At 46.5% G+C, this 14,281-nt stretch overlaps 1 protein-coding gene across 2 annotated transcripts in view; it reads left to right on the forward strand.

Moving 5' to 3' along the window:
• XYLT1 (xylosyltransferase 1) overlaps positions 1-14,281 on the forward strand; it is a 343,232-nt gene that overhangs the window by 41,371 nt on the left and 287,580 nt on the right. Inside the window, exon 1 of one of the 2 annotated variants that reach the window (XM_043454983.1) lies at positions 3,660-4,626. The exons of the other annotated variant lie outside the window; for it this stretch is intronic. Within the exon in view, the coding sequence (XP_043310918.1) occupies positions 4,450-4,626 (177 nt within the window). The 5' untranslated portion in view covers positions 3,660-4,449. Of the gene's footprint in view, positions 1-3,659; positions 4,627-14,281 lie in introns of those variants that run through there. 2 annotated transcript variants of the gene reach the window in all.

The following is a 14,281-nucleotide window of genomic DNA, read 5'->3' on the forward strand; positions in this document are numbered from 1 at the left end:
TTGTGGAAACAAAAAACGAAAGGGAAGCAAGAAACAGGAGACCTAGCTTGGTGAACCCGATGGAAAATTACTGTTCTACCAAGAGGTCCCCAAAGGGTGGTGAGTGAGCCAGGTACTAGGGATGTTGCAGAAGCTTAGACATGCTGGTGACAAGATGCTGTTAACACTTTTTGAGAGACTAAAGGACATTTGATGATCATAATGATAACCCTAGGAGATTATGTATTAGTCATCCCAGCTTGGTCATTTATGGAGCACCTACTGTGTATCACAGCCTGGGCCAAGTCATGCATAGCTCTTAATTCTTGCCCTGTGTACGGCCCAGCTCTCTCTTACAGATGAGAATTCTGAGACTCTCAAGGTTTGACTTGGCCCAGAGCACACAGCTGGTCAGTGATAGGATCAGGTTTAAGCTCTGTCTGACTCCAGGGCCTGGGCCACCTTCCCTAAGCTGCCCTCTGACTTCACCACTCCCTCTGATAGCACTACAACACTCCCTCCCCAAAATCATGTCAGGAGCTGATTGGTCATAGATTGCACTAAATGGGGTTCTGACACATCTAAATGTCAGCTATTTTTTCCCAAAGTGTAGTTCAGGTGAATTTAGGTGGTAGACAGGTGAACATTTTTCCTTAAAATAAAATATATTTATTGTATTTTAAGGAAAAAGTATATTTTTACAAGCTTTGGGTCATATTAAACCTGTGATTTTTAGAGTGAACAGTTCCTTTTAAAATATGAATGTAAGTAAAGAAACAGTCTTTTAAATAAAATTAGTGTCCGTGAGATACGTGTACAGCCTGCTGGTTCAGCCCTTCTAGAAGCGTCTTATCTGAGCAGTTGGACAACCTTGGAGGCAGTGTCGGTGGGTGAGGGGTGGGGAACATGGTCAGGCAGAGCTGGGTTCCTACACAGGGAGACTTTGTTCTTGGTGGGAAAGACATCTTGAGCACAGTTGTCGTCATTTTAGGCTTTTTTATCCAGCTAATGGTGCCACCACCTCCTCCTCTTCCATGGTGACAGTCTCACCACTTGTTGCTCAGAAACCAGAGAACTGACTGCACTGTCTTTCAAAATTATTCACAAATATTAACACGAGCCCTTACCATGGCCTGGGAGGTTCCACTTCCCCTGTGTTTTACCTGCCAAGGTCTGGTCTTGTGCCATTCTCTACCACATTATGCCACACTGGCTTCCTTTCTGTCTCTAGAATAAGACAGGCCTAAACCTACCCCAGGGCCTTTGCACTTGCTCTTCTTTCTGCCTGGAACCCTTTCCCCTAGACATTTGCATAATGGATGCCTTCTTCTCCTTCTGGTCTTAGGACTCCCCTGTCCACCCACTTTAAGTCCCCCTCTTCCTGAAATCAGTATGTCAGGGAACTCTTCTGTAAAAGACTGGATAGGGATGTTTTGGGCTTGCGGGCCATATGGTCTGTGATGTACCTATTCAACTCTGCCATTGTTGTGAGAAAAGAGTTGGAGACAAGATGTAGATAAATGGATATTGCTGTGTTTCAGTCACTTTATTTATACTAACAGTAGCAGGCTGGATTTATAAAATAATAGCCTAGAGCAGGGCTGGGCAAACCACTGGCTGTAATTGGCTCATCCCTGCTCTGTACTGTTATTTTATTGTCATAATGTTTATCACTATCTGAAATACTCTTGTTTGTTTTTAGCTTTGTCTCCTTGTGTCTAGAATGTGAGCCCCATGCTGGCAGGGGCATGTCCTTCCTTGTTTCGTGAGATATCCTGATGCTTAGCTCCCCACACCTGGTACGTGCCCGATGAAGACTTGTTAGATGAATGGACACTGTCCCTCATCAGATTCCTGTATTCATTCATTCTCTGAGCATTCATGGCTCGCTTACTTTGCTGATTGCCTCATATGGAACATTGGAGGCAGAGCTCACGGTCCAATACATGTACAGGTATGGTAGCAGGCTATGGTACAACACCGTAAATTCAACCAAGGAGGTTCAGAAGTAGCTCAGCACAGCAGGGCATTGACTCCAAGGAAGTCAGAGGTGGCTTCTTGGAGGGAGTGGCATCTGAGCTGAGTCTGAAGGGTGTCTTTAAGCTCCCTGGGCAGATACTAGAAGGGCATCCACACTCAAGGAACAGCCTGAAGTAGGGGCGTGGCTGCAGGGACCAGCTATGTCATAGGAAGGAAAAGCAGCTTAGGCGAATGGAGTCAACATAGGCCAAGTGTAGCCAAAGGTGCCAGAAACAGCAGCAGATGAAAGTTGGGTGAGTTTTTGGGAAAAGTTAACAAAGAGCCTTTCTTGAAATGTGGACTTGGGTCCTGCACATTTAATGTGGGATTTCTACAAATTGAAAGGTTGTATCGCTCCATAGACATTTAAGAATTCTTAGTCCATGGATCTGATTAATGCTGATAACACCTTCTCAGTTGATTTGGCCTCGCCATCTAAAGGTGGCCATTGGGAGGGGAGCTACTCAACATCCTATATAATTGGTAGGTCCAAAAAAAAAAATAGATTTTTGGCTTTTAAAATCTATAGACAGTGCTAATGAGCTGCCTTCCCTGGCTCTCACCCTGCCCCATCCACGCGTCTTAAGTCTCATCAGTTGTCAGCAGGGAGTTAAATACACAGAGAAAGGGCAGCGTCTGGTGTGAGAGAGTGGAGAATCGCAAGCCCCGAATAAAATTTTATGGAGGTGGGCCAGCCCTGCTGTTTACGAGGCGCTTAAAGGGAAATCATGACCTGCAAAGCTGAGGGCTGTTCCTTCTCATCACCCTGGCGGCCTGGAAAAATCCCCAAGATTCTGCCTCCAAGTTTCTAAGCCTTGGCCAAGCCCTAATGAGCCTGGAGCCAAGGTCAGGGGTGGAGGCTGATTCTGTCACAGGCCTTGGGGCTGCACTGACAGGAGGACCATGGGAAAGGGAGGTAGACACTGACCCAGCACCTACTATGCGCTAGGCGGTGTCTAAACCCTTCCTGCGTGCATGTGCGGGGAGGGGGAGGGTATCCACATTCATTATTTTCTCCATGACACTTTCCCCAGCGATAGTAACTATATATATTTATATGTGTGTGTGTGTGTGTGTGTGTGTGTGTGTGTGTGTATAGAGAGAGGAGCATAGCAACTCTCTCCAATATTCTTGCCTGGAGTATTCCATGGACAGAGGAGCCTGGCAGGCTACAAGTCCATAGGGTCACTAAGAGTTGGACACCACTGAGCAATTAACACTTTCATATGTATATTATCTGCTCACTTTTTACTTATTGTCAGACTTACCCTATACTATCCATAAAGTTGTGGTACTAATGATGCCTGTTTAGTTATAGAATGTGCTATGTACTTAGTTGCTCATTCATGTCCTACTCTGCTACCCCGTGGACTGTAGCCCACCAGGCAGGCTCCTCTGTCCATGGGGATTTTTCATGCAAGAATACTGGAGTGGGTTGCCATGCCCTCCTCCAGGGGATCTTCCCAACCCAGGGATTGAACCCAGGTCTCCCACATTTCAGGTGGGTTCTTTACCGTCTGAGCCACCAGGGAAGGCCAAGAATACTGGAGTGGGTAGCCTATCCCTTCTCCAGGGGATTTCCTGACCCAGGAATCGAACTGTCTGTATTACAGGCAGATTCTTTACCAGCTGAGCTCCCAGGGAAGCCCTTCTTATAGGATACATCAGGGTAAATACATAACTACTGAAATTTTTCAGAAAGGTTTGTTCACAAACCACATAGGATAACTTGTGTGCTACTCTTTCTAGTATTATGATAGCTCCGTTGCTTCCATTTTATAGCTGAGGAAATAGAGATCCAGAGAGATTTAGCAGTGCAGCCCAAACTCACAGAGCTAGGAAGTGTCTGGATTTGAACACAGATCTTTCTGGCTCTAAAGTCCAGGCAATATGCGCCATCTTCTCAGAGGGAGAAAATGGGAAAGGATGTCCACACTCTCCGTTGGATGGACAAAGCTGTCAGGACAGGCACAGAGGGTAAGACCGGGGGCTGATCAGACTTCCTGCTCCTTCTCAGGAGGCAAAGACATCTTCGACCTCTGACATCTCTGCTCCCTGGGTTTTGGCTCCAGGACCTGCTTAGACTAAGACTTGTTCTTGGGGCACTGCCGTCATGGCACAGTGAGCCTTTAAGCATCTCCTGAAATAACAGTGATCAGTACTGACTCCTGCACAAAAGCTCAGGGCGGTGAGGTGGGGAAGTGCACAGGATGGCCCCCACCACCCCACTGCCCAGCCCCAGGGCGGCGGGAGGCCTCCTTTGTACCAGAGGCTCATTAGTATTCAGTCCTCATGGAGGGACCTCGCAGGGAAAAAAATCATCTTAATGGGCTCTGAACGAGTCCAACTGGCAGCTGTTCCTGGATGGCCACAGGGGGCAGACGTGGCCACCTTTGCCCTTGAGGCCAGGCAGTGACTGCCATTTCACGTGGCATCAGTGAGCAGGTACCAATGCTGAAGGAGCAGACCCGCTGGGCAGGGAGGGCTTCAGCCACATGTGGAGTTTGCAGCTTAGGGATAGAACGAAGCAGGCCTGGATTCCACTGGCAAGCCCAGCGAGGTGGCCAGGAGGGCAGCAGGAAGAGTGACTGCAGTCGGCCACGGTCATCACATTGTTCCTTAAAACTCGTAAGTGTCCAGGGGTCAAGGTCTCCAACCGGGACATCTGGGTTTGGGGGCAGTGCTGGTCTATATGGGGCCTTTGCTGGGAGGATAAAGACACTTTTTTGGTGGAGGACTAGGGAGAGTGTCCAGCTGGGTGACGGCCATCCTCCCTGGGCGCAGCTTGGTGAGGGGCTCTGGCTGGGTTTCAGCCCTGTGTTTGCAGTCTGCACACTAGATGGCCATTCACAGTGGCCTCAGATGAACTTATTTACAAAACAGAAATAGACTCACAGACATAGAATGCAAACTTATGGTTACCAAAGGGGATAGCGGGGGATGGAGGGAGATAAATTAGGAGTCTGGGATTAATATATAGTTCTCTGTCCTCCTGTATAGCACAGGGAACTATATATTCAATATCTTGCATGCATGCAGGCCAAGTTGCTTCAGTTGTGTCCGACACTTTGCAACCCCATAGACTGTAGCTTGCCAGGCTCCTCTGTTCATGGGATTCTCCGGGCAAGAATACTGGAGTGGGTGCCATGCCCTCCTTCAGGGGATCTTCCTGACCCAGGGATTGAACCTGTGTCTCTTCTCCTGAATTGATAGGTGGGTTCTTTGCCATTAGTACCATGTAGGAAGCCCACTCAATATAATAACTATAATGGAAAAGAATCTGGAAAGGAATATATATATATAAAATCTATAGGGGAATCACTTTGCTGTGTACTTGAAACTAACTCAACATTGTAAATAACTATAAAAAACACTAAATATTAAAAATGCTACATGTACTAGCTCTCTAGTATATAATAAGCTCTTTGAAAACCTAGTGAATTGAAATAGCCATCTTTTCTTCTTCATGGTTTTGTGGGTGAGGGATGTAGGAAGGGCTCTGTTGGGCGATTTATTTCTGCAGCAGGGGCTGGAGGACCCAGTTCTAGGATGACCTTTTCATTCATATGTCTGGTGTCTTGTTTCTCCTCAGCTCCCTGTCTGTCCATGTGGCATCTTGTCTGCCAGAGCCTCTTGTGTAACTTGATTTTCTCACAGTGTGATGGTCTCAGAGGAGTGAGGCTGCTTCTGTGGCTGCTGGCCTCCAGGAGGCAGGAAGTGGAGGTCGCCAGAAAGCACAGCATCACCCTGGCCAGTTCTGTTGCTGAGAGCAGTCCAAGGGCCCGCCCGGATTCTAGGGCTAGGAAAACTAGACCCACCTCTTGTCGGGATGCGGAGAGGGAATTTATGTGGCAAGGTTACCTTGCAGAAAAGTATATGGGATGGGCGATATAATTGCAGCCATTTTTGGAAAATACAGTCTGCCACTCCTTAATTGGCACAGATTTTTCAGGGACTTCACAATGATTCTTCTATCTTGGACTCACCTCAGCCTCCCATAAAAAGAACAATGAGCAAAGCCCTGGAGTATTCTTCTAAGATCAAAATATATGTCTAACTATTAATTTTGTTAGCAGAGTCCAGTTTGATCTGAAAGGTGATGCTAATAAGGTGAACCAACTTGCAAAGCAGAAAGAATCCCAGCATGAGCATGGTTGTAGGAAAGGGACACCAGTGCTTGCCTCTGGTGGTTCAAGAGCCCCGCGGCAAAAGCAGCTTGCCTAGGTTTGGTGAGGTCCCGAAGGTGGGGCCATCTGGCTCGGACCAACTCACCATCTGCCCTGGTGTTTAAATTCAAAGTGCATTTTATTTATTGAGTCAATTAAGAAAGATTCAGTTGCTGAAATGGAGGCAAATTCAGACAGTAAATTGATGTTTTCAGTTGAAACTTGCTTCCAAGCCAAGCCCTTGGGTCATTATTGGACATTTGCCTCCCTTTAAAGATATGATGTGACAAATAGTATGCACGCCCATTCAATTGAACATTTGGACCCTTGGCTTAAAAAAAATAATAATCTGATAATTAGTCAAGAACATTTTTTGGATGTTGATAAACTTTGCAGAGAACAATGGAAAGAGATATTGCATATTAATTATAACTGGAGAGGAGTTATCCTGTTCTCTTGGGCTGTTTCATGTGCAAGGGGCTGGGGCTGAAAGGGGTGGTTTTGCAGCCTCTTCTCTGCCACTTGTGAATTGTGACCTCGGGCCTGTCACTGGCATTTATCGTGAACTTCACTTTCTCTACCTGTAAAATGAAAACAGTTATACCTAGTCCATCCACTCCTGGGTCTGATTAAGAATAAAATGATGCCATACTGTTGTTTTTTTTTTTAAAAACTGCTTTGTGAGTTTAGAAATCCTTTGCATATTGAGCCGTTATTGCTGATAACAATTAGCATAGCAAGTTTCTGTTCCCTGAGAATGAACACAAACATGCCTTTGTGACTCATTTAAAAGTTACATATATCGAGTCTGTAATTATTTTAAAATACACAGATTAAGAAATTAACTGTATAACTCTGACATCTAGAGTTTGGCTACAACTCATAGTTTGTGCACTATGCCTTATATATACATAAGTTCAGTTATTTTGCCTGTTTTGGCTAACCTAGATCGTACTTTCCGAAAGTGAAGGCTTGATTCCATAACGACAAAAGAGTAAGGAAGCCATTTGACAATGTTTTGCTGCTTTGAATAAACTTCACATAGTAGTTGAGCTTTATTGTTGAATGGGCTAATAGTAATAAGTGGATTACTCTCATTCTAATAGACACAGATTGTTTTTTTGTCAAAAAATGATTTATTGAGGGCTTACGAGGGGAAGTTCTCTTTGCTGTGAGCTGCCTCAGTACTTTTGAAATATCCCTCATGTGGAATGTTGCTCTCATAAGCCCCCAAAATGTTAGCCGTGTCTGACTCTTTGAGACTCCATGGATGGTAACCCGTCAGTCTCCTCTGTCCATGGGATTCTCTAGGCAAGAATACTAGAGTGGGTTGCCTTTTACTTCTCCAGGGGATCTTTCCCCAGGGATCAAACCCATGTCTCCTGCTTAGTGGGTGGATTATTATCACTGAGCCACCTGGGAAGCCCCTCTGCCCCAATTTATAGACAAAGAAAAGAGGTCAGTGTATGATATTTTGTTTGATATTAAATTTTTTTACATTAATTTCTTTTTCTGTATTTTTCTTACATCTTTGGCACCTGAACCTACTTGTCCATGCTCAAATGTAGTAAAAATTGTCATCTACAATGCAGTATTGAGTACTGAAAGTCAGTTCCATCATAGGCATTGTCTGTTTCATTGGTTCTCCAAAGATGGTCACTCCCAAATTTAAAGACTATTGGATTACACTCTGTATCAGGGATGGGCAAATCTGGCCTGCTGTCAGTTTTGTAAATAAAGTTTTATTGGAACACAGCTGCAGTCATTCATTTACATGTCATCATGGCAGCTTTCACCCTAGGGTAGAATTGAATAGTTGCAACAAGAGGCCTCATGGTCTGCAAAGCTGAAAATATTTACTGTGTGGCATTTTACAGAACACGTGTTGTCAGCTACCATGCGGTACCATGGTGAGGACTAACAACACAAGAACAAGCTGTCTTTAACCCTGAACTTCCCCTGGAATCGACAGCTGCTGAGGCTCCCATTATGTTGTGACAAGACTCAATTTCCTCCTAAGCATGTAGCAAATATAATAGGCAGGGGGAAAAAAAAAAGATGTTTTCCTTTTAAGGGAACATGAGGTTATTATCGTTAAAAAGAAAAGGGAAGAGGAATTTGGAGAGCTATAAACTGATTTAGGGGCTTCCCCAGTGACTCAGCGGTAAAGAATCTGCCTGCAAAGCAGGAGACCTGGGTTCAATCCCTGGGTCAGGAAGATCCCCTGAAGGAGGGCATGGCAACCCACTCCAGTACTCTTGCCTGAAGAATCCATGGACAGAGAAGCCTGATGGGCTACAGTCCATAAGGTTGCAAAGAGTTGGACTCTACTGAAGGGACTTATCACGAATGCATGCAAACTGGTTCAAATCTAGCCTTCACTGTTAATTAATTCACATATTCAATTCTTCATTTAATCCACAGATAATATGTTGGAGAAGGAAATGGCAAACCACTCCAGTATTCTTGCCTGGAGAATTTCGTGGATAGACTGGCCAGCTACAGTCCATGGGGTCGCAAAGAGTCAGACAGGACTGAGCGACTAACACTTAACATGTTTACTAGGCACCTAGTCACAGTTGCTGCCTCGAGAATGTACACCTAGGATGTACGTTATCCTGGATCCTGTGGGTACCTGGCTGTCTATTGCTGTGTAACAAACTGCTGCCAAACTTAGTGGCTTAAACAGTTATTTTTTATTATCTATCCAAGTTTTGTGGGTTAACTGGGCTTTTAGCAGGCTATTTCTCCTTTGGGTTTTCCAATATGTTACAGTCAGATATAGGGCCTCCCTGGTAGCCCAGCTGGTAAAGAATCGTCCTGCAACTCAGGAGACCTCAGTTCGATCCCTGGGTCGGGAAGATCCTCTGGAGAAGGGATAGGCTACCCACTCCAGTATTCTTGGGCTTCCCTGATAGCTCAGCAGGTAAAAAGTCCGCCTGCTGTGTGGGAGACTTGGGTTCGATCTCTGGGTTAGGAAGATCCCCTGGAGAAGGAAACGGCTACCCACTCCAGTATTCTGGCCTGGAGAATTCCATGGACTGTGTAGTCCATGGGGTCGCAAAGAGTCAGACAGCTGAGCGACTTTCACTTTTACAGTCCGATATAGGCTGGTGCTGCCTTTACAGGTTTGGCCAGGATGGAGCCCAGCATGTCTCATTCAGAGGGCTGGCTGTTGGCCGGGAGCTCAGCTGGAGTTGTTGACTGGAGCACATGTGGCTTGGGTTCCTTCAAGCACAGTGGCTGGGTTCCAGGAAGATGCTTCTCAAGAGTGAATGTTCCGGGAGTCCCAGCAGGAGCTCCTTAATAGCCTAAGCTCAGAGCTCCCAGAACATTACTTCCACCACATGCTATTGGTCAGACAAGTCACAAAGTCTAACCCAGTTTCAAAGGGAACACAACCCCACCTTTCCTTGAGGGAAACATCAGAGAGTGTGTGGCCTCCTGAATCTGACACAGAGGCCTGCAGCGGGGAGCCTGCACACAGTGGCTCTTTTGTTAAATTGAAACATTAACAAGTTCTGATGCAGAAAATGAAGCCCTGTTGATAAGAGAGCTTTTAATAGAGTGGTTTGGTCTGGAAAAAAGCCAGAGAAGGCTTCTTGGGAGATGGATAAATTGAGATGTGAAGGTCAAGTGGAGTTAACCAGAATGAAGAAGGGAGGACAGAAAGCAACCTGTGCAAATGTCCTGGGGTAGGACTGCAAGAAGGCTGGTGGAGTTAGAGCTGAGAGTGTGAAAGGATTGTGGTAAGAGTTAAATTTACTGGCTTGGTGATGATTGTCTCAGTTCCTTATCTCTCTAAGCTTTGAAAATAGGGTAATATTTACCACATGAGGCTGTTCTGAGGATAAATTAAGAATGAGTCAGTAAAGCCTTGCCCAGTGAAATTTTCTTTCTTCTTAGAAATGGTTACTAGCAAATGAAAAAAGCATCCACCTGGCCTCTCTTCTGCATCCCCTTCTCACTCATCAGAGCCACGCTCCAGGGTCAGAAGTGAGCTTGCAACACATGGCTTTACAGTTGCAAGCTCTCCATAAAGTCTTACCTAAACTGTGAAGTGCGGTCCTGGGACTTGTGAAGAGTCCCAGTGAACTTAAATCACTGCCTGGCTATTGTTTTGAAGCTGCACCGACCCCAAACTCTAGCACGTGTGGCTGTTGCACAGGGGTTCCATTTCTTTGCCTGCCCTCAGTGCTGACTTGCATGACTTTCCCCCAACCATCACCACCCCACCCCACCTGACCAGCTGCAGTTAACACATGAATCCACTTACAGCACGTGGGACAGGCCCTGACAAAGACGACATGGAGCATCCTCCTTCCTTGCTAAAGTGTGGGCACCAGGAGTGACTGCTGGGAGTCCAGCCTGAGCCCCCCAAAGTGCAGTGTTGATTCATCTTGTCATCAGAAATGCCACCTCTTTTCTGAATAAAGTGTCCACTCCCAGAGGCACAGATGGGCCAGCTGTTGCCTGGCCTCTGCAGGATGCGTGCATTGAGTATCTTGAGTGTCAGCCTCGGGGCAAGGCACTGCGGTACAGTGGTGAGCAGTTAGGCTCATTCCCTGACCTCCCGACACTTGCCGCCTAGTGGAAGAGGCTGAGGTTAGTGAAACGGGAGAGTAGGGAGATCAGTCCTGGAGATCATGGAAGTCTTCTTGGAGGAAGTGACACTGTAGCTGAGTTTGGAAAGGTGTTTTGAGAATGTTTGGTGGGAGCTAGAAGAAGGAGAAAATGGGATGTAGTTAGCCTAAAATATACTTTGCTTCCAGCGTTGAAGGAACTGTGAACATCTGTGCCAAAACCCACGACCAGTACCTCCTTTAGGGGTTCAAATCTGATCTTTTGTGAAGGTGGAATTGTTTTGTGAGGTGCTTTGCCTCATGGCTTGTGTGATAATGCGTTGCAGGGAAGCGGGGAGTTGTCATTCTATGCATTCACCTTCTAGCCACACTCAGACTGTATAGTCACTGGAGTAAGTGACTGAACAGATACTAATATTAACTATGGGCTGGATTGCAAATCAGGGGTAGGATTTGATAAGTTATATACCCCTCCTAGGGTTTCCCTGGTGGCTCAGTGGTAAAGAATCCACCTGCAATACAGGACACCCAGGTTCCATCCCTGGGTCGGGAAGCTCCGCTGGAGCAGGGCATGGCAATCCACTCCAGTATTCTTGCCTGGAGAATCCCGTGGACAGAGGAGCCATTACAGGTCATAGGGTTGCAAAGAGTCAGACAGACAGAAGTGACTTAGCACGCACATACCCCACGGTGGGCTTCCCAGGTGGTGCTAGTGGTAGAGAACCCATCTGACAATCCAGGAGATTTAAGGGATGCGTGTTCGATCCCTGGGTTGGGAAGAGTCCCTGGAGGACGGCATGGCAACCCCCTCCAGTATTCTTGTCTGGAGAATCCCTTGGACAGAGGAGCCTGGTGACTACAGTCTATAGGCTCACAAAGAATCGGACACCACTGAAGTGACTTAGCACACACGCACACATACCCCTCCTTGCTTCTCCCCGACAGTAGAAACATCAGGAAAAGCCACATTACATCTGTAGACACACCCCTGTCCAGTTGTTTCTTATCTGGGAAAGCAAATGTGATTAGATGTCCTTGGAGCTCCATCACTTGGGGCAGCTTCCAAAATGGTGGATGATACTTGACTGGGAGATCCAAAGTTTGAGACCACCCCATTTCCATCAGGGTCAGAAAGAGACTTTGATTTTTTAGATTCCTGAGAACCTTTCTGCCTTGTCCCTTCCCTATTCCCCTGAGAATTGCTAATCTCCACGTGAGGCTTTTTCTCCCCCAATCCTTGGTATTTGTGAAGTTGGAATTCGGTTGTCATGGCATTTAATCTGTTTACATGGGTTTTATTCTGCCCCCTAAGTACACTGTGGGTAATGTGGTTGAGTCCAGGCAGGGTTAAGCCTGGGGTTCTGGAATCCTTTAGCGGGGTAGTGTGTGTGTGTGTATGTGTGTGAATGCTCATGCATGTATGCTAGGAGCACCTCACATGGACGTGACAGTCATGCCCTCCACGTCAGCTGCTATTCACACAATTTCTCATGTGAGTCATTCCCTTAGACTTAGGTCCAACTGTAGCCATGAGAATGCAAATTCTACCTCATCAGCATATGGACCCTCACCTCCAGGATCTGTGCATAGCATTTGTGGGGGCATTTGGGGACCCAGAGAAGCAATCTTGCATGTATTTCTCACACATGCCCTTCAAGCCAAGTTGGTGTGAGCTAAGACGCTCTGGTTGCTGCACATTAAAAATGTGATTATATTACAGTGGGGGCAACTTTTGTCCCCCTTCGGTATCCCCCTCCACCAAGAAGTTGGATTTTCTAAAAATCATGCACCAGTAGAAAGAAAGCATCCTTTTCCTGAAAGCCTCCTTGCCACCTACTGTTGAGAGCCCGGCTGAGTGTCAGAGTAGATTTCATGATTTAAACAGCTGGATCAATTGTGTCCGTCTAAACCCCATGGACGGAGGAGCCTGGTAGGCTGCAGTCCATGGGGTCGCTAAGAGTCGGACACGACTGAGCGACTTCACTTTCACTTTTCGCTTTCATGCATTGGAGAAGGAAGTGGCAACCTTGGTGGGCTGCCGTCTATGGGGTCGCACAGAGTCGGACACGACTGAAGCTACTTAGCAGCAGCAGCAGCAGCAAGCCTGCAATGCGGGAGACCTGGGTTCAATCCCTGGGTTGGGAAGATCCCCTGGAGGAGGGCATGGCAACCCACTCCAGTATTCTTGCCTGGAGAATCCCCATGGACAGAGGAGCCTGGTGGGCTACAGTCCGTGGGGTCGCAAGGAGTCAGACATGACTGAGTGACTAAGCACAGCATAGCACAAGCCTCAGAGAGGCCTTTAGGCAACAGGGTTCTCTTCTTGGACGGTTTATGGAGTCCCTGACTATGTTTTACAGCCAGGTAAGCAGCTGGTCGTTCTCACGGGACAAAGCTGAAGCACGATGTACCATAGTTACACTGTTTGACCCAGAGCTGTTAGAGATAGGGGGTCTCGGAAAAGTTACCCCCTTGAGCAGCGACCCTCCAACCCGGAGCCAACCAGTGAGTGTTTTCATTTGCGATTTTTCTCAATTCAGTGTCATGAGGCCTTGTGGCCAAAAGACCTCTTAAAAAAGCAATAAACTTTCCTTTCATCAAGTGAAATGACAGGGACGCCTTCTAAGCAGTTTCATGGTGGCGGGGCATTTTTAACAGCCCGAGGTGATACCGCCAGCATTCTTCTGAGAGTGAGACAGTATAATTCAATTTGGATATATTATAATTAATTAATTGCATTAAGTAGATAGCGCTTGGCTTTAATGGTACTCAAGAAACTAGCACCGCGAAGGGGGTTGTAATGTTATTATTTTAATTTTTATTATCAGCATCAATAGTAGCAACTCCAACTAATACTTTTGCACAAATTCATGTTCAGGCACCATGTTGAGTGCTTGGCTTAAATTAGCTTGGATCTGGTGACTCAGACGGTAAAGAATCCACCTGCAATGCAGGTGACCTGAGTTTGATCCCTGGAGATCCCGGGAAGATCCCCTGGAGAAGGGAATGGCTACCTAATCTAGTATTCTTGCCTGGAGAATTCCATGGATAGAGGGGCCTGGTGGGCTACAGTCCATAGAGTTGCAAAGAGCTGGATATGACTGAGCAACTAACACTTCTGCTAAGCTCACACCTAGCCTGTGACAGATGTGCTATTGTGATTTGCATTCTGCACTGGAGGTTGAGTCATTGCCCGAAGTCCTCTAGGTCATAAGGGCTGGATTGCAGGGTTCAGACCCAGACAGATCAGTTCCAGCCCACAGGTACTTTAGTGCCGAGTGGGCAACCTGCCATCTTTATTAGAATATTTACATCAGTGTCTGGAATATGCAAGAAGCCTTATGCAAAGTGATGACGGTCAGCAACAGAGAACCAAAGTGGAGTGGACCCAGCAGCCTGGGAATGTTCAGGTTTTCTCCCTACACACTTAAGGCTGTAATGCACATTTTGTATCAGCATTTCTGGATTTCACGTGGAAGCTGATGGAATGAGGAAGCTAGGCTAGCTCTCTGGTGTGAAGGTCAGCAATGTAGG

Source organism: Cervus canadensis, chromosome 32 (genome assembly GCF_019320065.1).
Source record: "Cervus canadensis isolate Bull #8, Minnesota chromosome 32, ASM1932006v1, whole genome shotgun sequence".
Lineage (NCBI taxonomy): Eukaryota > Metazoa > Chordata > Mammalia > Artiodactyla > Cervidae > Cervus > Cervus canadensis.